This window comes from Platalea leucorodia (genome assembly GCF_965183815.1).
Source record: "Platalea leucorodia genome assembly, chromosome: 2".
Taxonomy (NCBI): Eukaryota; Metazoa; Chordata; class Aves; order Pelecaniformes; family Threskiornithidae; genus Platalea; species Platalea leucorodia.
The window spans coordinates 23,938,805-23,959,796 of record NC_138824.1 but is presented as its reverse complement, the minus strand read 5'-3'; the positions used below and the strand labels follow the sequence as shown (position 1 = coordinate 23,959,796).

General features: G+C 45.3%; 1 protein-coding gene across 1 annotated transcript in view; it reads left to right on the top strand.

Moving 5' to 3' along the window:
• The first annotated feature begins 6,992 nt into the window (after window positions 1-6,992).
• KATNAL1 (katanin catalytic subunit A1 like 1) overlaps window positions 6,993-20,992 on the top strand; it is a 41,088-nt gene continuing 27,088 nt past the window's right edge. The window contains exons 1-4 of the mRNA XM_082304976.1: window positions 6,993-7,052; window positions 11,669-11,822; window positions 15,182-15,265; window positions 16,202-16,377. Of these exons, the coding sequence (XP_082161102.1) occupies window positions 16,216-16,377 (162 nt within the window). The 5' untranslated portion in view covers window positions 6,993-7,052; window positions 11,669-11,822; window positions 15,182-15,265; window positions 16,202-16,215. The remainder of the gene's footprint in view (window positions 7,053-11,668; window positions 11,823-15,181; window positions 15,266-16,201; window positions 16,378-20,992) is intronic.

The following is a 20,992-nucleotide window of genomic DNA, read 5'->3' as shown; positions in this document are numbered from 1 at the left end:
TCAAACTTGATCGCATTTGCTCTACGTTAGTGGCAACACCGTGCTTTTAGGCCTATTTATGACGTTTAGCATACCTTTTCATGGTACATTTGTAAATCCTATAAGTTGTTTTTTTTAAATTATGACCATTTTTACATGGATAAGAGAGATATAAAGCTAGATTATCTCTTTCTTACAGCGATATAAACCATAATAAACTTCCATGATATTGGTGAAACTGTAATGGTATAAATATCATGTACTTGAACAGAACGATGCTTAGATACAAGACTCAACCATCTCCTTAACTTACATCCCAAAGTTGAATGTATCTTTTTCATGGTAGCACACTTGGTAAACAGGTCCCTGAGTTCAACAACTCACTTCTGCCTCTTACTAAAGCTCATCACTTCCTCAGGTATGCAGGTTTAACCGTTTACAAGGTCATGCGATAAACCAGATGAGATGTGATTTAGATTAAAAGTAACACCTTCTTTCCCAGGGTTCCTTTTAACCCAGATGATTTCACGAACCTAGTTGACAGTGCCACCACATCACCAGCTGTACTAGCACAAGCGACAGAGTGATACTCAAAAGCAGAGGGCAAGAACAAGTTGAGGGGTAGAGACCAGTTAAGTCAGCTTTGTTGCCAAGGAAAAGATGCAAAGAATAGCACAGAACAGCATTCAAAGTTGAAGAGGCTCCTCCAGATGATAATTCAGAGCAGAAGCCTAACTAACAGTCTGAATTACTCTCTGGAGGAGCCTCTCTCACTCCTTCAACTATGCAAGGCATCTAGGGAGACAAGCCTCCTAATTTAGGCATCTAAGTTAGATGTTCAAACGTAGGCAGTGAATATTCCCCCCGAGAATGTGAATGGGATGTTATAGTAATTTAAAATATGTTTAACCAAAGCTGTGATACCAATGTCTGTTCTTTTATGAGATACTGTTCTTTGTGCCACTGACCCTTTACTGACACAATCATGTTTCTCATTTATTAGATAAATGAACAACATTAACAAAATGCACATCGTCCAAATACAGTCCAAATTTTGAAGTTAAAAAAAGATTCCCAATTTTACTCTCAAAATATGAACCAGATTAAGTTGTTCACATGGAAACCACTGCATGTTCCCTATAGTAATCACATTAGGGGACCAAAAAGGGAAAAGAGATTCTTCACAATGTTCACCAGCATATCTTAATTTAACTTTCTTGCTCTCCTTAAACATTTTTTAAAGTTTTCAATTAGGAACTTTGGCTAAACTTTCATCTGTAATTACATCTTGCCATTTACTACATTGCTCCTACCTACTCAGAACTTTTTACACATTCAATGATGGGGGTTTAAGAAGTTATCGATAAATGATAGAAGTTGTTCTTCCAATGCAGATGCATGGCCTCCGGTGTGCTTACCTCCTGCCCTGCAGAATCTTGATACCTAGGCACACACCAGAACACAAATCTTCAGTGCATCCTTCTCCAACATAACCACCTTTACTGCCATCGATCACAGCAGTATTCAAAGGACTGTTCAAGACAGTCCTGGAAAGGATTACAGATATGTTAAAGAATGCTCTTTAAACGTAGCATCTCCTGTCCTGGATGAATGTGTTTACAGGAGTGGATTGATAAAGCCAATTCATCTTCTAATATCTCATACTGCAGAACAGGAACAAACATGCCTAAGAAATCAAAAGTGCTGGGCAAGCCATTAATATGTATTAGACTGTGCTTTGCTTATTCTAGTTTGGGCATCTAAACTGTGTGCAAAAAGCTGCCCAACAGCTCCCATATTTGAAACTGCCACTTTGAAGTCAGAGAAATATCTACAGGGGAAGGAGAATAATATACACCAGAATCACTTAAAATTAGTGGCTGTGCCTGAGTTAACAGGCTCAACTGATGTAATTGTTTGGTTCAAACTATCAAAGCTTAGTATCCCATGGTTTTGTGTCCATTTCCACTCAGCTCTCATCACGTCAATAAAACAGCTGCCTATGGGTCACACATGGTATTGCAACTGTGCACAGAAGTAGGTGCTGCAAGTAGCACTAAGCAGGGAGCTATCGGTCATTTTATGCATGGAGACTGGGCAGCTTGTTGCCAAATGAAATCTTTAACAGCTAATTTCTGCCTACCTTGTGCTCAGCAGGGGCACCAGCTGAGCCCATCTTTTCTACCATGCTACTTACTACGAAACGAAGAGGAACTCAGTTACCATTAAGACCTCCACCCTTTTGCAAATGCAGTTGAAATTGGCCAATGAGGTTCAAAATTACTGCAGTGGGACAGACAGTGTGTAACTCCAGACATGTCACATCTTTAGCAAACCAGCCTAAAATTCACACCCTACCACGAAAGAGTTATACTGCCGAACGTTTTTTTGCTTAATTGTGCATCACAGGAGATTTCTTCTCAGTTGTCAACCCCCGCAGACAGATCAAGGGAACTTTGCCGCTTGATACTGTCTAGTGGTCTGCCACAGGACTGAGATGATGTGAATAAACTTTTCTTTCCCTGTCCCAGTTTTCACTTAATAGTTGCTGACACACAGCTCCCTGGGCCTGACTCTACTTTCTCCGAGGTTTCTGTCCAAGTCTTCCTCTCTCTTTGTTTTGACTACTGTAAGCTACTTTCTTATACCTTCTCCAAAGAGCAATGCTCCAACATATGCAAAATGCTTCTGCATGTTAAGTACACACAGAAAAGAAACACAATATCCTAGTTCCTGCTACTTCTTCTAATTTCTGTCCACAGACTCAAAGCAGAACTGTTTTTTTCAACCTACCGTGGGCTTGCTTCAACCCATCTCAAAGATCTGTCTTCTCTTCTACTTTTATTTTCCATTAATCTGGCATTGGCTTGTTCTTCATCATTTTAATCAACCTAGTCATAACTGCCATGACAGCTTTCTCTATGGCTCTAACAATGCAACAAACACATTTGGCGGGACTCCTCTCACCTACCTTTAGGCATCTACACTGCAAACACTCATATTTATGCTGATCAGCTAAGTCTGCTACAAGCACTGGAAAAAATTAAACACATTCAGGGCACAGTCCACCTTGGTCAAAGCGGGAATTGTATCCCTGAAGTACCTATCTCTCTCTCTCTACCATGAAAAAACTTAGAGGAAAGCTAACTCAGAGGCAAAGGTCTACAAGACAGATGTCTACATTTGACCAGATAAATACAAACACCCGCGTCCACTCCTACTCTCACTTTCTGGCTTAACTGAAATCTCCTTTGCAAATCAACTGCTTTCTCTTGCACTGTTCTCTATTAACAATTCACAGCATTTTGAGATGTACCTTGTGTGAAAGATGTTGACTAAATCCTTCTGTGTTGCCACTCCATCACAATTTCTCAAGGTTCAGACTCTGAGGTTCTTTCCTAGGAGAGAAATGGGTGGATGTGTCATACTGATAAATATCATACCACAAAAATATCTACACTGAAGAACAATTACTATGTGTGTACAAAAATTAACAGTGTGTGTCTACTGATGCTTTTACTGAGTTCTGCATAACTTCCCTTGGAAGGTTAATGTCCATGAACATGTTACACGCACCTTCTTTTCCCTATTGCTTCCCTGTTGTTTTTCACCTTCCATTATTACAGCATTTCTGAACGTAGCCTGTAAGATCTTTGGTAAAGAGTTATGTTTGCATGTGAGCATGAATTATTATTATGAAGGCACAATAATTCCTGTGGTCTAGTTAAATATAATTGCAAGGGGAAGGGAAGACAAAAGCAAAGGGCAGTTCATAATTCATAGAGATCTCGTATGTTTTCAACCTTCTTCTGCAGAAGTTTGTGTGTGGGAGGAGGTTACAAATGAAGCTCTCCGCTACTTTGTGCTAAAAGCCTGTGCCAGCCGTCTGAGTTAGACACAGTCTATGGAATTTATATAATGACAACCAAATCAATTCAGAAACCAGTTTTGTTAATCTGACACAGACCCTAAGAGTGGATAGCTTTAAACTTATCTGACAGTGTCTGCAATTACTCTAGCTGAAGAGACACTTTTGAACCAAATCAAATGTTCACGGCAAAAGAGTTACATTAATTTATATCAGCTTCTGATTGAACTGACTAGAATAAATCAGAGAGAGAGGGCACACAATCAGCTCTGCTGGCAGATTTGCAGATCGCTGGAAAAGGGCATGATAAGTCTCTGGGGTCTGCCTGTGAGTAATGCTCTCCTCCACCAGCACAGCTGGAGCCCGCCTAACCACAGCCGCCGACACCCACCAACATCATGTCTTATCCAGAACTACTAGGTTTATAGCGTCTATCAAAAAATAAAAAGATGTAAGCCGTGAGAATATACCCATAGTAAAACATGTTTCGGTGGCTTAAGGTGTCATGTCCCCTCCCAGCAATTTCTTACCTTCTCTTTGCCTGACATTCCCGCCTCACAGCAGAGTTGGTGGAATGAAACATGTGCACTAGACCCAGCTGCTTCAATACAAGGTCAAGCAAATTAGCTTAAACTGCTGATAAAAGATGACTTTAATGTCGTGTTTTGTATTAAAATGGATTAGAAACATTAGTGTTTTCCAATCCAGGGACTGTTGTAGAGGCAGGAACCTTCAGTAAGGAGGCAGAATAGATGGTCAGGGAAGCGGTATTTTTTGCATGACTCCAGCCAGATTTGCTGGAGTTTGTCTGACTGCGGCAATAGGAAAGGCTATGAAATTTCACACTCATGGCTACCGTTCTTTTGCTTTATTAACAAGTTGATGAACTTTTGATTGCCTGGCTGGACTAGATGACCTCCTGAGGTCCCTTCCAACCTGAATCATCCTATGATCCTTACACACACCTAGCGTGCAGGGCTAGGAACCTGGAGATGCGGTTCTCTTCCTGCCGACTCAGTCACTTAGCAGATCTTGACAAACTGTGTAGACCAACGCTTACCAAACTTTCCTCCTGAGGGGTCCAACCAGGGTGACACTGGTATTGCTCTGGTGTTGAGCAACTACTTTTCAAAGGGAGGTCAGTGGTAGCATGGGTACCCTCTACCACTAGAAAGCAGCCCCACTCAACTCAAGCATTACAACAAAAAGGAATGGGGAAAAAAAAATCCCAAACCAAACAAATAGAGATTATGACTAAATAACCAGCCTTCTCTGTGTCACAGTTTCCTAGCTGGGGGATACGACTCTCAGACAAAGCAGTTAACATGTTGCCTAATGCGATAAGAGGTATATAGTCTTGTGGGAAGGGATATTATGACAGTGCTAGGAGCAAGCTCCTTATGATCTGCTCTCCCCAAGAAGCCCTGAGCTCTGTAAGGTCTGCACAGCATCTATGCTTTTGGGTATGTGAAAAACCAGCAGGAATTGATGTCATGGGCAGGCAAGTTCGAAGAAATCTGGAAAAAGGGGAAGCCAGAGTCACAGCTGTTATGAATTCATCACGATTTTGGCCCCAGTTCTAAAATACTCACAAAGGCATAAGAATCTCCACATGATTTTGAGGGAAACAAGATCTGCAGATATATGAGTGACACATTCACACATGCTGTGTTGTTTAAGAGGCACACTGAGCTTTTAGTTTCAATCCCTGCTCTTTCACTTGTGTCAGTTAATATTTCTGGGAACCTTATTGTGAGATACCACCTCACGCTGCTACCTTAAGGTAACTACGATTGACATTTTCCGGAGAAATCACGTGCCATTACTGGTAGCGACCACAAGATGATCATCAGTGGGACACTCTCAGAGCTGTCACAAGGCAGTTCCAGCAGCGAGGACTCACTGCAGTGGTGCAGCCGCACGCAAGCAACGCAGCTCAGATCCGCCGGGATCTCAATGCGCTGCTCCTGCCTCCGTGTCTCCTCTGCCGTCTGGCGCCTGCAGCAGCTCTGCAGGGTCAGCGAGCGGAAGAACTTGATCCAGCTGAACTCTGGTAATTTTTTGGAGGGGCATAACTGGCTTTCCACCAGATCATATCCCAGGCTTGCCTTGCCAGATGACAACATAAGCGTTATTGCCGTGTAAAAAACAAACAGGAAAGCACAGGGATGAGGGAGGAAGGCAGGACTGCCCCTTTTGGTGGCAATACAGACATAGGCTGGCTTGCATTAACTGCGAAACGGCATCCTTAGAGCGGTTCCTAACCACACCGCCCCCCTGGCAGGGGACCAGGCTGCTCACGTTAACTGCGAGAGGCGCGCGTCGGAAACGCTCGGTAACGCTCCCCCCCGGCAGGCGACGCAAACGGGGGGTGCCGCCCTGTCAGGCTGCCCGCCGTCGCTGCGGTCCAAGGAGCGGGCAAATCCCCACATCTGTCCCTTCACGGCCCTAGCAAAGCCATCAAAGCCGCTGGCGAAGGCGGCGGGTCCCCTCCTGCCTGCCCGGGCGGGACGGCCGCACGCCCTCCCGCCCTTCGCCGCTCCCTTCGCCGGGGCGGGAACGGACGAGGTTTGCGTTCTCAGCGGGTGCTGCCCCCCGAAACCCCGACGGCAGCCGGACCGCAGCGCACCCAGGAGCGGGGGCGGCGGCGGGGCCCGCCCTCGCCAGCCGAGCCGGGACGCGCTGCTCTCCTGCCCCCTCGCCGGGGACCGCGCCACGGCGGCGGGCTGCAGGGGAGAGGCTCTCCGCCTGCCTCCGGCCGCGGTGTCCGATACCGAGACCTTCCCCGAAGGGCGGGCTTAGCGGGGGCAGGCAGCACCCGCAGCCATCCCCGGCGAGGCAGCGGCACTTCCCTTGGTTTTCAGCTCGCCGGGAAAACCCCACCCTTTCCCCCTGCCGGGGCAAGGCCGGGGAGGCTCCGCGGCGGCCGCGGCCTGACCGGAGCGGGCGCGGTAGCGCCCGGGGCCCGGCGCCCTCCCGGCGGGGGCGGGGTAGCGGGATGCCGCGCCGTCCCCTCCCCGCGCCCCGCCGCCGCCGCCATGGCAACCGCCCGTCGCCGCCGCCGCGCGCGCGCACCCCCTCCCCCGCCCGCCCGCCCCCCCGGTGCCTCTCCCCCCCCCTCCCCCCCCGGTCTGACAGAGCAGAAGGACGGCGCCCCCCGCCCCGCGCCGCTCCCGTCCGCGGACACGCACCCCGGCTCTCCCAGGTAACGGCAGGGCCCGGCTACAGGGCGGACCCTCACGGCGCTGCCCGGGGCGGGCGGCGGCTGGGACCTCGGCCCAACGGCCGCCGTCCCGCCGCGGTGAGGGAGGCGGCGGCGGTGAGGGGTAGCGGCGGGAGAGGCTGGCGGGGGGCAGCCCCCCCCTCCGCGGAGGCTGCTGGGAAGTGTAGTCCCGCGCCCCCCGCCGGGCGCTGGGCGCTGGGGGGCGAGGCGGCGGGTGGGAACTACAAACCCCAGCGCGCCCGGCTGGGGGGGGGGCAGATGGGTGCTGCGGCTTTGCCCCCGCAGAGGAGAGCGTTGTGGGGAGGGGAGGCTCGCCCTCCGGAGCCTCCACGAGGGGACGATGGGGCCGGAGCGCTGTGGAGGGGGGTCGAGGGTGCCCCGTTACCGCAGGAGGGGGCTGGCGGGAGGGGCGGTGTGGAGGGGGAGGGCGGGGGCGGGTACGGGGCGCAGCGGAGGGCGGGGGGTGCAGGAGGAGGAGTGCGCTGGAGGAAGGGCGGGGTGCGGTGCCAGGGCTGTGCCAGCGAGGGAGGGGGATGCGGGCGCGCAGATGGCTGCAGAAGGGCAGGCGTGTTGCAGGACGAGCGAATGCAGGGGTGGGGGTGCGTGGGAGAAACGCGGGTGGGTGCAGTTAGGGGGTGCGCCGGGGGGAGGGTGTCTTGGGTGGCGTGCGGATGCCAGCGGAGGGCTCCGCCGGAGGCCGAGGGGGGAAGGACTGCGAGGAGGGGGCAGATGGGAACAGAGTTGGAGCAGAGGGGAGAGGTGTGCGGGGGGAGGAGTGGCGAGCAGACGCAGGGGAGGGCTGTGCAGCAGGCGGGGGGCTGGGTAAGGGGTGCGGGGGAGGCGGCGGTCGGGGGGCGCCCGGAGCTGGGGCCCTGGGCAGTCTCCCCCCGCCAGTTTAGTTCATGGTTTGCAGTCTCGCGTGTCCTGCCGCACTTGGGCTCTGTTGAGCTTGCTGCACTAGGTGATCTTTATATGAGCAGACACAGTGTTACTTTTTCAGATAATTTTGCTTCGTTTCTGTTGTGACCACGTTTCTGTCATGATGTCAGTATTGGCATTTGTCTCCTTTCCCTCTCCGTTTCCTCTGATGGCAGTTCTATAGTGTTATCCTTTATCTTGTATTCTCCAACAGGCATGGGGAGGGAATAAAATTACAGTTCCTGTTCCATATCATATTTTAAATATACATATTTATGATTGGTATATTAGAGGGAGTTATTTTTTCTTCCTGAAAATCTGCATCTTAAAAGCATCAGTGCATTAGTACTCCCTTATATATGAATATTGAATGTCTGTTTCTAATACAGTTTCAAATGTTACAGAGATGTTTTTTTTTCCAATGGATGTTTGATTTTTTTATTGCAGTTGAAGGTTTTTGGGTGGTTTCTTTTTTTTCTTTCCCCCCACCCCCATGTCAGATACATCCTAGGCAGGCTTAGGCTTCTCTGCAGCTCCTGGTACTTAGTGCACTTACTGCAGAAGCGAACATCGCTGCTGCAGCATGCTTCCAGGGTGCTTTGCTCTCGGAGACTCGGGCCTTTGAGCAGGTAATGGAGAGGAATGGATCCTGCCCTGAGCTAATCACAATCTCAAGATAGCTAGAAAAGTAAATGGAAGACAAGGAAATAACAATAGGCCTCTATCTGGTTTGCTGTGTAAATAATTGCAAAAAAAAAAAAGCTGATTCTTCTGGGCTGAGAAATCTGAAGCCTTGATGTCTGCAGCACTAACAGCAATATGCATATAAATGTATATTTTAAAGAATATATACTATTCTTTAGAACAATTTAAAAAAGCAAAATTCTAATAAAAAAAATACACATTCATAGTCCTAAAGAGCCAATTCTTTGAAATTCAGAGGGGAATCCAAAAGGTGGAAAAGTATCCAGGCCTGAATTCTGACCTTATGAGTCAGGGTTATAAACACATGTGTGAGTCCATTAAACCTGCAATTATTCATGGAAAGTTTATCTGGGTTGCAGATTGGCTGCGCTAGGAATGTAGCAGCACCAGAACTGAATCTTTGTGGAGCTGACTACGGTCTGGCAGGGCTCGCGAGCCGCAGCGCTGTGGGAACGTGGATCTGCTGTATCCAGGGCCAGGTGCAGAAGCAGTTTAACTGCCTTTCTTGGCACGGAGCCTGACCTAATAAACACTTTGAACCCAAGCAGGCTCTGCACAGACCCATCTTGGGAGTCTTTGGTGGCACGTTTGCTCCACCAGAAGTGCTTACACACATGATGTGCAGAGAAGCAAGTGGCTCCACAAAGGGCCAGAGGGATTATTGATTTGGGCCGAGTTCCACTTTGTTGAGCTCCAGACGGGCCCTGCAGAACCCTTCAGGTATCTGAGCCCTGCATCCTGCCAGAGGAGGGATCGGTCACCTCAGGGCTGGTGCTCCCTGGACACTGGCTTGGGTTTGGTGCGGTGCTAACGCCAGAAGCGCTGGAGACTGTGCTGGAGAGAAGGGAGATGCGTAGAGCCAGCCTGGGTCCAGCAAGGCTAAGGTGGAGAAGAAGCTAGCAAGCCTCTCGCTGCCTAAACTGCACGTGTATGGAGCTACGCTCCCTAGAGTGCCCCATAGTGTTTGTGTTAGCTATTTTCATTCCTTATCCAGCCTAGCTGATGAACACCTTGTTACCCTAAATAACAGAGATGTGATTGTATGGACATGCCTGAAGCTGGTACATGAGGTGCTCGGGAGAAGAATACATTTTTGTAGTCAGTCTTAGGAATAGCACAGCAATCTCTTGTTCACCTCTTTCTAGTTTTTCAGAAAATTGTCATTCAAAGACTGCAAATGGCTGTTTCATTCTCCAGGGTGCTTTCCGTTCAGTGCTATAGTATATTATATCTAATTAAAACACTGACCGACTGTATAGTGGTTTCTTATGTATTTGTGTTTACTGTTAACTTGTGGTGAATATCTTTACTTCATTTGAAGATTTTTTTTTTCCACTTGCATTTAAAGTAACATTCAACTCTCTGTTTCAAGTTAGCTCTCAGAAGATTCCACACAAAAATAGTTTGAGGCCTGCGTGCATGCTTCTTCTCCTTCCCACTTCCATACACATTTCCCCATTAACTCCACGTCTGCTATTTCAAAACAGAGTTTCAGTGCAAAGAAGCCAAAAGCCAGTTAACAGAAAGCAGTTAACTGAATTGAAAGATCCCTCGATGCTGGGTTTCCTGGACCATGGTGTGTGTGTACGTTTTATCTGGTGTGTGTGCTGCTTTGAAGTGACATGTGGAACAGGGAGTGAACGCTCCAATGACATTACCTACTGCAACCCCCTCTGCCGCTGCGGCGGTTGTAGCCATTCTTGTCACTGCTGATGCACACAGCAAAAGGAAAAAAAGAAAAGAGCACTGGTGTAGCACGCGTCTCGTCTTTGATGCAAGAAGCCATTTAAATGTAGTTTAAATCCAAATCTGCTGGAACTGAGCCACATTCTTATTTATATATGTATTTTTAACAGGAGTTGTGATCCTATGAGGTAATGATCGTTAGCTTCCACACATGAGACCGCTGCTGCCAGTTTAAACAAAGCCAAGTTAACAGGGAAGGATAGTTTTGGCCGTGGAACTTGGCAAGCCTTTTGTTTGTTTGTATTTTATCTGACAATGATCAGTTAAAATGTTGTTTTTGTCATGCGAACGTAATGCCTGATAATTGTCTGCAACATTAGCGATTGCTTCTGAACAGGGACAGTTAATTATTATAAATGAAGACCAGTTGTTCTGTACCCAAGTCCAAAATAAGAGGGATAATCTTTCTAATAAAGCAGGCAAGACTCATTTATTTTTTTTTAATAATTGCATTTTTAATAACTTACTCTTAAAAATCAAATAAAATACATCAAGCACATGAAAAAGAAATACAGTCAGAGATTTCAGTCAGAGATAGACTTCTGTAAGCTTCTAGTAGGAATCACATGTCATGCAGGGAAAAAATGCTTTTTTCTTCCTGTGATAATGTTCCAGTTAGTGTCGCAGTTTATGCTTTTCCAGGTAAGGTATTGTCATATTGTTATATGTCTCTATGTTAACAAGTTTTAACTTTGAAGAGAAAATGGAAAATAGGATCGTTGTACTATTTTAAGTGAAAACATAATTGAGGGAGAGGAAGCTGGTCGAAGCTGGCTTACGAAAACAATATGGCCTTAAACTGAGGAGGGCAGGTTTAGATTAATTGTAAGGAAAAGCTTCCAAGCAGTAAGAAGAATTTGAGAAAGGAACAACTTCAGTTCATTGCTTAGACTCTGGTAATAGAAATGGGTGCACACGAAAAGTGGATAAATCCAAAAATCAAAACCTCTTAACATTTCCTTGCTTTGCTCTGTGTGGCAATCGACCCGTTCTGGGGTTGTGCAACGGCAGAGGGCCATCCTGGCTCTATTTTGTAGAAGTGGAAAATGTATAGTTGTATCTCAGCACTGGATTTGAGAAGATGGTGCCTAACAGCATGGCGCTCTGTCTTGTGATGTTAGTCGGGTCTCTTACATTGCGTTTCGGGATGCCTGACATGATGCTGCACGGCTGATTTACAGAAAATGAGAAACAGAATTAGTAACCAGTCTTCATCTGTGTATGTCCAGGCCGTTCCAGATGTTCAGCTGTCCAGTCAGCAATATTGCACAGCTGCTATGACGTGAGAACATATGTCCAGCAATCTCAGGGAACTGTGGAAAATTTTTGGTCTGCCTGGGTAAAATTTTGGTCAGAGAAAGACACATGTCCGGAAAAAACCAGGTATGTTATAGCCCTATCAGTGAGGAATTAAAACTGATTTGGAGAAAAGTCTGATGAGTAGGCAGTAAATAAGGCTTGATGTGACTATCGAAGCAATCAGAGTAAAGCAAAAATGAGTAACTGCTCATTTAATGAGTGTCATCCATCCTGTGCAAGAGTCGAGTGCCTGTGGAGAAAATGGGACACAGTTGTGTAACTGATTGCGTCAAAACACACAGGCATACAAGAGACATGTAAAGATAGCAGAGATGCCTTTTGTTTGCAGAGTTGAATGTTCAGTATCGAGCAATAGGAAAACCCCTGCTACAGACCCCATCTATAGGGGAGGGCATTTATTGCCTCTGGTAGCACTGGGGTGAGGTTAAGTGGGAGACCAGTTAAAGGGGGGCAGTCATCCTGCATTCCCACTGGTGTTGCACACAAGTTTGGAATAGTGTGCTAAACAGGCTGTCCCCCTTTGCCCACCACTCACACAGTCACTGTATCTGCCTGTGGATATGTTTATGTGTGTATAATGCTTTAATGTTAAAATGGAGACTGTCTTGGATCTTGCTCAATTGTGCGTTGCTTTAGTTCTGGGAGAAAAATTCTTTTCTGACCCCAGATAGGGATCAGCTCAGCTTATGCTCCAAAGAATAGAGATTAATATCCCCTGTGACCTTTTAGCCTGGCTGCTGCAGGGTTTTTAACAAGTGGGCTTAAGACCCCATGTGTGGCAGCTATGCCGACATGAATATCTGTAATGTCTCTTCTTGTCAATGATCCGTAGACTAGGGAATCTCCAAGGATATCTTGACGTACCATGGAGCTGTTACGGTCTAGTGCAGGAAAGAACCACGCAATGACAGAATAAAAAGCTGGTGTCACCAGTAATGTCTAAGTTTTTCTAACTGTACCTGACAACAGTTGTCCTTGGTTGTGTATTTATTTAAAAGATGTGGCTGTGATATGGTAGGAAAATCAAATATTTAAACAAAACCCCAAACAACAAAAAACGAACAACAAAAGCACTGTTTATGACTTCTGGATGTCTGGTTCCTTGGACATTTGCAATGTTGTATGAACTCTATAATATAATGTAGAACAGATAATAAAAAATAAGTACATAACATGAAAAAGCCCCCACCTAGTTCTTGCTATCTCTTCCTCCCCACCTCTGGCACTGAAGAGCGGGGTCGCCCAGAAAACAATCCAGGAAGGAATTCCTTCCTAAAAATAATTTTTACTTAATTTTGGACCTACTTGTTTTGACTTGCTTTGGCTATTCTGAACTAATGTTACCATTGCTGGTGTGCATAAAAGGTTTGTAGTTGGTTTAAACTATAGTTAGCGATCAGTTTAAAATAGCCAGTCTTATCGCAATAGGACCTCAAAGGACTGCCTGGGGGTCAGGGGGACCACTGATTTAGGACTGAGGTCTACAGTTGCTGTTTCAAACATGTTTCAGGTATATGGGTGATGTTATATTCACCTTCTCAATCTATATTACCCGCTTTGGTGTCTGGGGTAGGTGATAAGTAAAAATCGAAGTGCCTGAATCCAAGAGAAAGATCCAGAGGCTTTTATCAGCCTAGCTCTGGAGGTGTCAACCGCTCAGTAGGTACCTACGTGTACATGCACCAACCTCCCTGTATGCTCCAAGTTTCAGTGCCCATCGATGTTTGGAAGCTCTCCAGTGTGACACATTGGGTATCAAGCTCTTGCTTAAGCGTCAGTGTCACCAGCATGAGGCCAGAAGTCCCCAAACTCTTGGTTGCTGGAGGAAATGGGAGACTCTCATTTGGTTTCCCCCTGCAGTTTGAAGACCACGTAAATTTTTCTGCCTCCTGCTTCCCAGCTCCCTGCACTAACCACTCTTCTGAAGTGAGCACGTGTTCGCCTGGCTGCTGCGCCTTGCCTCCTGCCCAGGGGTTGGCCCAGCTTCCACTGGAGGCAAGGAGGTTGTCTCCTCTGGTGAGCAGGGCACTCTTCTGGGGTTAAGGGGAGCTGGATGTGAGTGTAAGCCCTCTTAAGGCAAAAGGAAGTTTAACACATGCCTGCAAGGAGGGAAATAGCTGTAATAAACAGATACAAGAGATTGCTAAACTAAGTACGTGTTCTGTTTAATGGATTTCTAGGAATTGAATGCAGCAGTTCCTTAGAAATGTTTTATTTACTCTCTTTTTTGCTACACGTGGGGAAAACCTCCAGAGATTTGAGGACCGTTTTCCTTATGGGGACAAGCCGGTTGTGTAGCAGATTCTAACCTGGATGTGTTTGAAGATGGGGCAATGGATTCTGCCCCAGGTAGTGTTTTGTTAATTTTTAAGTTGACTCATCAGATCTGAATGGGTTGTAACTTATATTCAGTTCCTATCTTTTTATCCATTTCCAGTGTAATGCAAGTGATATCGCTTTTTTCTATCAGTTATCATCTTCTGTATTTTAAAATTAAATGGTCTTAATTGCCACAGAGCTAGAGCTCTCCAGTGATGTATCCTACCCTTCCTCAGCACTGAGAGAAGGCAAAATTAGGGTCGTCGTGCTTTCCACCTTAGTTCTGCTCCCTGCCCAGAAGTTCGTAACAGCCCATGGGAATGATCTGCAAGCTGAAATGTGCGGCACAGCACGAGGACAAGTAAGCCCCAATGCATCTTGCTGTGCTCGGTGGCGTGCCAGCTGTGGGGCAGCAGCATGTTCTTGCCATCAAAGTCTTCAGCCATGTGGAAGCGGTGTGGCCTGTGGGTTTAAGTGAGGGTAGCAGGTTTCCGTGGCTTAGCTGCAGGGAGCAGGAGTGAAGAGGTGGTGGAGCAGACCTGGCGTGCAGCTGCAGGCAGCGGTAAGGACCATCAGTTCAGCACCGTTGAGAGGCAGAGCGTGTGTTTGCTATAGGAAGCATTCAGGGAGGGCAAAATGAAGGTCATGTGGATATATGTTTAACTTATTGTCAGAGGTTTGAATTTTGCTAAGCATAAGGGAATACAAAGGCATAAGATACATCCTCCTTAATGCCATCTTGATCTTGTCTTGTCTGTTCTATAAAAACTACTAACGTTTTTACAACCCACTAGGATATAAAAGGTTGTTTCTCCCTGTTCTGGCTTCTCTCTGCTACCACCTGCTCCTACTGCATGCACCCCCATATCATGGGCTGTCTTCAGCCATGCAGCCTGAACTGTGTGCTGCGCCAGGCCCCGCGCCCTGGTCTCTCTCCATCTGGCTGTATCCCTCCTTCCCTCTTTGTTCTCCACTACCTTGGTCTCGCCGAACCCTTGATGCAGCTAGTGGATGACCCTTCCGAGCCAGCCTCCTCCCCCTTGATCAATGCAACTCTCTGCATTGCGTAGTATTAATTGTAATTTTTTATTTTTGATTTCCAGATGTTTATATCTGGGTGAATGTCAAGGACCCCACCCATCCTGAGTCAGAGGACAAGGGAAAGGAGCTGATGCTCTTTTTGTGTGGTAAGGATGTAGACTTTGGGTCATGTGGGATTCAGATAAAGGGGCAGGCACTGCTTCAGTCTTGAACCTTAAATACAAACCCAGCTGTACAACATAGCTTACTTTTGAATGTGTGGTTTAATATTGCTTTCTTGAATGGTTACTGGGAAAAGTTGGACTGTGGGTTTGCCTTAAAGTCATGCTGTGATTTACTACTTGTATAAAAAAGTTAGTAAAATCTGTAAATCTTAAATTGTTTTGGGGACTAGGAGAAGGTTGTACTTTGGGAATCACTGTTTTAAGAAATCTTAAATTTGGATTGCCGACTCTGCCATAAATCCCAAAGTGGCATGTTAAATGTAATGAAAAAATCCAAGTCAGCTTGTGGATGTTGGAGTACTTTGAAAGAATATTTAAACAGAACGAGGCTCTCAACTTTGTCTATAGTAGGGCTGCCATTCAGCGATATCATAATCTCATTAGGGTGAGGGCTTTTGAAAGTGCGAAGTGCAGACTTCCGTGATGCTGGTTGGCACATTTAGGCACCTATGTAATACAACAGTATAAAAAGCAATTTAATGCCTTGTGTGATTTGTGATTCATGGGTTGATGGCTGCTAATATATTGTGGTGATCTACAAATTAGTTTGGCTTGTTAGGTTCAGTGTGGGCAGGGCATTTAATTTTCTTGCATTAATTGAACAGGATTGCGGCCAAAGGCAGCAAAGAAGTTCTGTTTTTTATCACTATAAAAGAGTTATGATTCATGATCTCAAACTTTAGGCTAGTAAAGAGATAATCCAGAGCTAAATGGTTGAAAAAGAGGGGGACTGGACGGGAATGGGGGGTGGAAAGGCACAATTCAGCTATGAGAGAAAAAACAAAACTAAAGTGTCATGGTCTGAATTATTCTACAGCATGTAAAATTCATTTTTCTGATGATTATGTTCTCTTTTAGATTTCTGAGTGAAGATGAATTTAGCAGAGATTTGTGATAATGCCAAAAAAGGAAGAGAATATGCGCTCCTTGGGAATTATGACTCTTCTATGGTATATTACCAGGGTGTCATCCAGCAAATCCAGAGACATTGCCAGTCGATCAGAGATCCAGCAATTAAGGGCAAATGGCAACAGGTAGGGTGAAATAAGGTTGCCTTTATTCTATTACTTGATATTTGAAAAAAACACTATACTTCCCAAACCTTTTAAGATGTAGAGGACGTATATTTCAGTTAAGTTTACAACATGTCTTTCACAATATTTTGCTGATACTTATGGGAAAGTAATTTTTGTGGCATGTTGAAAATTAATTCTTTTGTTCTAATTGAATCAATTTTTTTGTTATTTTCAGTTAGGATGTCTGGCTAATCAGTGGTCTGTTTGTGTGTGATTGCGTATTTTGGAAAAACTGTTTTGCTGAGGACTTCCTTTTGCTGTTTTGTCTTTTGACCATCTAATGTCCAGTAAACTAAGATGTGAGTGGATGGGTTAGCATCACTAGAATGGTTGTCTGAGTAGCAGTTAACTATAATGCTACAGTGTGCAAATTTGGATCAGGTTTCTAAAACTCCAAGTAATACTCTTAGTATTGCATACATGCATCTCCCTGCTAAGCGGAGTACTGTTGAAGCCAAGGAAGTAATCTGCAGGTGAATGTAAGGACCCTCATGTAGCACTTTCAGTATTTAAGTCTTCCTTACATTTTGTGGCCCCATTTTTCATTGTACAAAATGTGTTCCATCAAAAAAAAAAAAAATAAATTGGAGGCTAAACATATAAAGGTGTATTCCAGAAGAAAGAATTCATGTTGTATAAATATTATGTTTTGAAAGAAGAACATAGCTCCTATAAAAGATATAATTTTGCAGTAAGTAGTTGAAGAGATGATTTCAAGAAGAGTTTTTCTAAATATCATATGTTTAAATGATGTCACTTAAAAACAGAAGCAAATTTTATTGCAGCAGGTGCTTTGGTTATGGTTTTGTGCTTGAAACATCTGATACTGACATAGAATATTTCGTGTACTGAGAGCTACAACACTGCTAGCAATCATTTTGTAATGACAGTGCTATTCATAGGTGTTTATCATAGAACTGTAGAAGTCTGTCTGCTTATTAAGAGCTTGTCTGCAAAGCATGTGCGTGTACAAGCAGCAGTGATAATGCCTAGCTTTCCTGGTGATGTAATAAGCTGAATGGTGTATAGGAGATATTCACATTCAAGTATTTGTATTCAAGCTCTTCCCTGCCCCAGGGCATGCTGCCGCAAGGTGTTCATGCCCCATGCGTGTCCTTAGCTCCTGCCGAACTCGTGGCTAATGTGAAGGTAGAGCATGAGGCTTTCCTTGTTCTGCAGCTGCATCGCTGCATTGCCTTCACTTCTAGTATTTAGTGTTTCCTCCGATGACATTGATTCTTCCATTAAACTTTTAACAGCTCTTATCTTGTGAAGGTTACTTCAAGTCTCATGATGTTGAGTGTTGTTTGAACTGCTTCAGAGAAGCCTGTGCACCATGGAATGTGTGCTGTACATTGGAGACAAGCCTCAAGTAAAAAAGGACCATTAACACAGTTTCCAGGATTATTCCCAGGATTATTTCCTGGGGAAGGCAGCTGGCTCCTTAGCAGAGGATCTGAAGTTGGCACCTTCTCAGAAATTATCCCTTTTAGGTGAAAACAGAGTGGCCCCTGACAGTGTCCCATAAACGCTTTAGAGAACTGTCCCCAGAAAGATCATCAGCAGGTGGGGTAGCATGTGTCATGCTGTGCGCTCATGTTAATTCTGAAACTTCCCAACACAGCGGTGGCAGATGAGCTTTGTTAGAATATCGCTTTGCCATTACTGGTGCCAGTCTCGGCTCAGGGACAGACACCAAAAAGTAAGAAGCGTGATTAAAAAAAAAGAAGTGCTCTGTTCCCAGGCTGTTTGCCTTCTCATTCATTTATGGGACTACCTGTAGCACTGGGAACAAAATGATATAGCCCTGAGAGTAAATGATGCAGCCCTGAAACCACTAGCTTTTCCATACCTGCACCTGAATGATTTGGTGAGACCTATAGAGGTAGACCTGCTTTCTTACCCACTCTTGATAAATAATTGTGCTTTCTCACTCCTTGAGACAGACTACGAGGGAGTCTGATGATCTGGATGTTAGCACTGGTTTCCAGCTCCAACAGCAGCTACATCCAAACTGTCAGTCACATTCAGTAACTGTCTGACAGACAACCTGTTCTGAAAAAAATTAAACCAAAAGTTGGATCACAAGAAGCACTCATTCACAATATTAAAATAATATTTAGATATTCTTTTTAGATCATTCTCATGGAAGAGCTATGCCATACACATTATGTAAGTTTAGCAAAATTTGGGTCTAACCCACTTGGTACCAGTAATGTGCAGAAGCAAAAGATTCCCGTACCTGTATGCTTCTTCCAAGTGGCATGAGAAGCAAAGCAACCTTTAGGTCATGGTTAAGGGGATGAATGCAATTGATTTTTACCTGGAGTTCTGTCTCCTCTGGTGTATGGAACTAGCCTGTTCTTTAGGTTCTTCAGTTTCTCCATCCTCAGGAATCTGAAGAGGATAATACCACTGGTCCCTTTTGGAGGTGGAGTTTAGCAATCTCTAGGAGACACTGGGTAGGTAGAGCTTTGACTGTTGGGAGTGGTCCACAATGTGAATGTCCACGTAGATAAGTGCTTGAAGGCACCAGTTCTTCTCCAGATGTACTGCATGCACATTCACAATCTTGAACCTCCTCAAGGATTCCTGAGACACCAGCGCTGAGGAGATCTGGCAGTAGGAAGCATGCCCTTCCTTTCTGTACATTTGTGCGCAGCACACGAAGAGGGTGTTTGTCCTACTGGTACTTCTGAGGCAGTGAACTCGGTTTCAAGTGTTTGCATACATGCTCCCTCCTAAAATAGGAATGTTCATATGAGTAACATCTCAAAGAATCGTTACAGCCATGGCTCTGCCGCTGACCAACTCATACCTGTTACGTGAACCACTGTTCTCCCTATCTGGTCACTTCTCTACAGTGGGTGCTCCATCCTGAATAGGTACCTCGTGTTAGGGGGATCTGTTTTGTTGCCTTGTGTACTACACAGGATTTTCCCAGCAGTTTATTGAGCAATGTAGAGCAGAGGTGAACCAGAAGTAGTTGGGATTTTGGGTCAGAATCCCAGACACTCTTGATCTACCCCTCTTTGCTTAGGTGTCATTCTTCTCAAATTTCTACAAGTTGGTCTGGACAGAATGATATTCTGTGCAAGTATTTGGTGGCTTGTATTTCATGTCGCACAGTCAGACAGCTTCAGCTTTGCAACTGGGCACCCTGATTTCAAGGGTTCCTTGTGCTTGGTGCTGATAGTTACGAGGCGGATGAATGTGAACATGTATCATCTCCTCCCCTGGGAACAACTGACTGGCTCAGTTCCACTTGATGCAATACTGCTTCTGGGACTTCAAAATCAGTGCTGACTCAGGGAGAGGGATTGTGTTATTAGTCTGGCACAACCTGCAGAACTTCAAAAGGACAAAAGATGCATCCTGGAGGGTCCACCAAAGCAGCAGTGTGACAACACAAGAATTCCTCTGACCCATTGGAAAATTCATTGTCACTGATTGTCTGATAACTAGCTTGGCTTGGGGGTATCAAGGGTGACCTGCTCTTGAGACCCTTATTTGTTTTGCATCCAGGGAGTTCCCAGCTTGCTTTTGGGTGGCCGAGTGTAGCTCCATTCTAATCCGGACTCCTAGGCTTCCAAGCTCATTTGAAAAAGAAAGAGTTACTTTGTTGTGCTTTGAGGTTTGGCTGACATGTAGGCATATTCATCCATGTAAATGCAGGCTGGGACTGGAAAGATTCAAAATCAGAAGCAACTCATCTCTTTTTCTACTTAACAACAATAAAAGGTAGGTTTACTCTCATGACCGCTACTGTGAACTTTACTTGTGTTGACATTCCCCCTGTTTATTCTGAGAGAGCTTCTTGGCTGTTGCAGTCTTTTTACTAGACAGCTGGCTTGTAGGAAAGAGCTGCTTCAGTGACAGTTCAGCAGCTGCAGAATGACAGCAGAGCGTACCCTGGGGTGATAGTACTGGCTTACGACAAGGCCAGCGGCTGTCGAGCAAAACCTGCTGCATGTTATAACCGCACGCTCTGTGTTGCACAATATCTGAGAGCAGAGGAGCCTCAGCCGGAGCTGAGGCAGGAGTTCAACGATTCTCAGAGCGCTTGGAGCCGCCAGCAAGGTACCCTTACTTACCATGGTCACTGGAGCAGGTGATTAGGTGCACTGTATTCTTGCTTAAAGAATAAAGGATGACTTTTTTTTTTTTTTTACATTTTAAACACATTTCAGTCAATCTGTGCTTATGTTGTTTTTGCTTCATGCCTGTTGTATTAGCACTTCTTAGGTTACTTCATGAGTAATTAAGGAATATTCTGCAAGTAGCTCATGAAGAACTGTGATTACAGGAGCTACACTTCACTCCATGGGATCAGACTGGGTTACAGGGCATCTGTTTTGGGTATGGTTTGGGGAATTGTTATTTTCACTTTTTTAAAATGGAGCTTGTTGAATAACTAACACTAATTGCAGGCAGTAATTTCAGGTTTGGAAACGCTTTTATGGAAACTTGATTGGTTTTGTTCCAGTATGATATAATTAAAAAAAAAACCCAACCATACATTATTTGTATTTACCAAGGTACAAATACCCAGGCTTATTGCTGTGGGAAACTG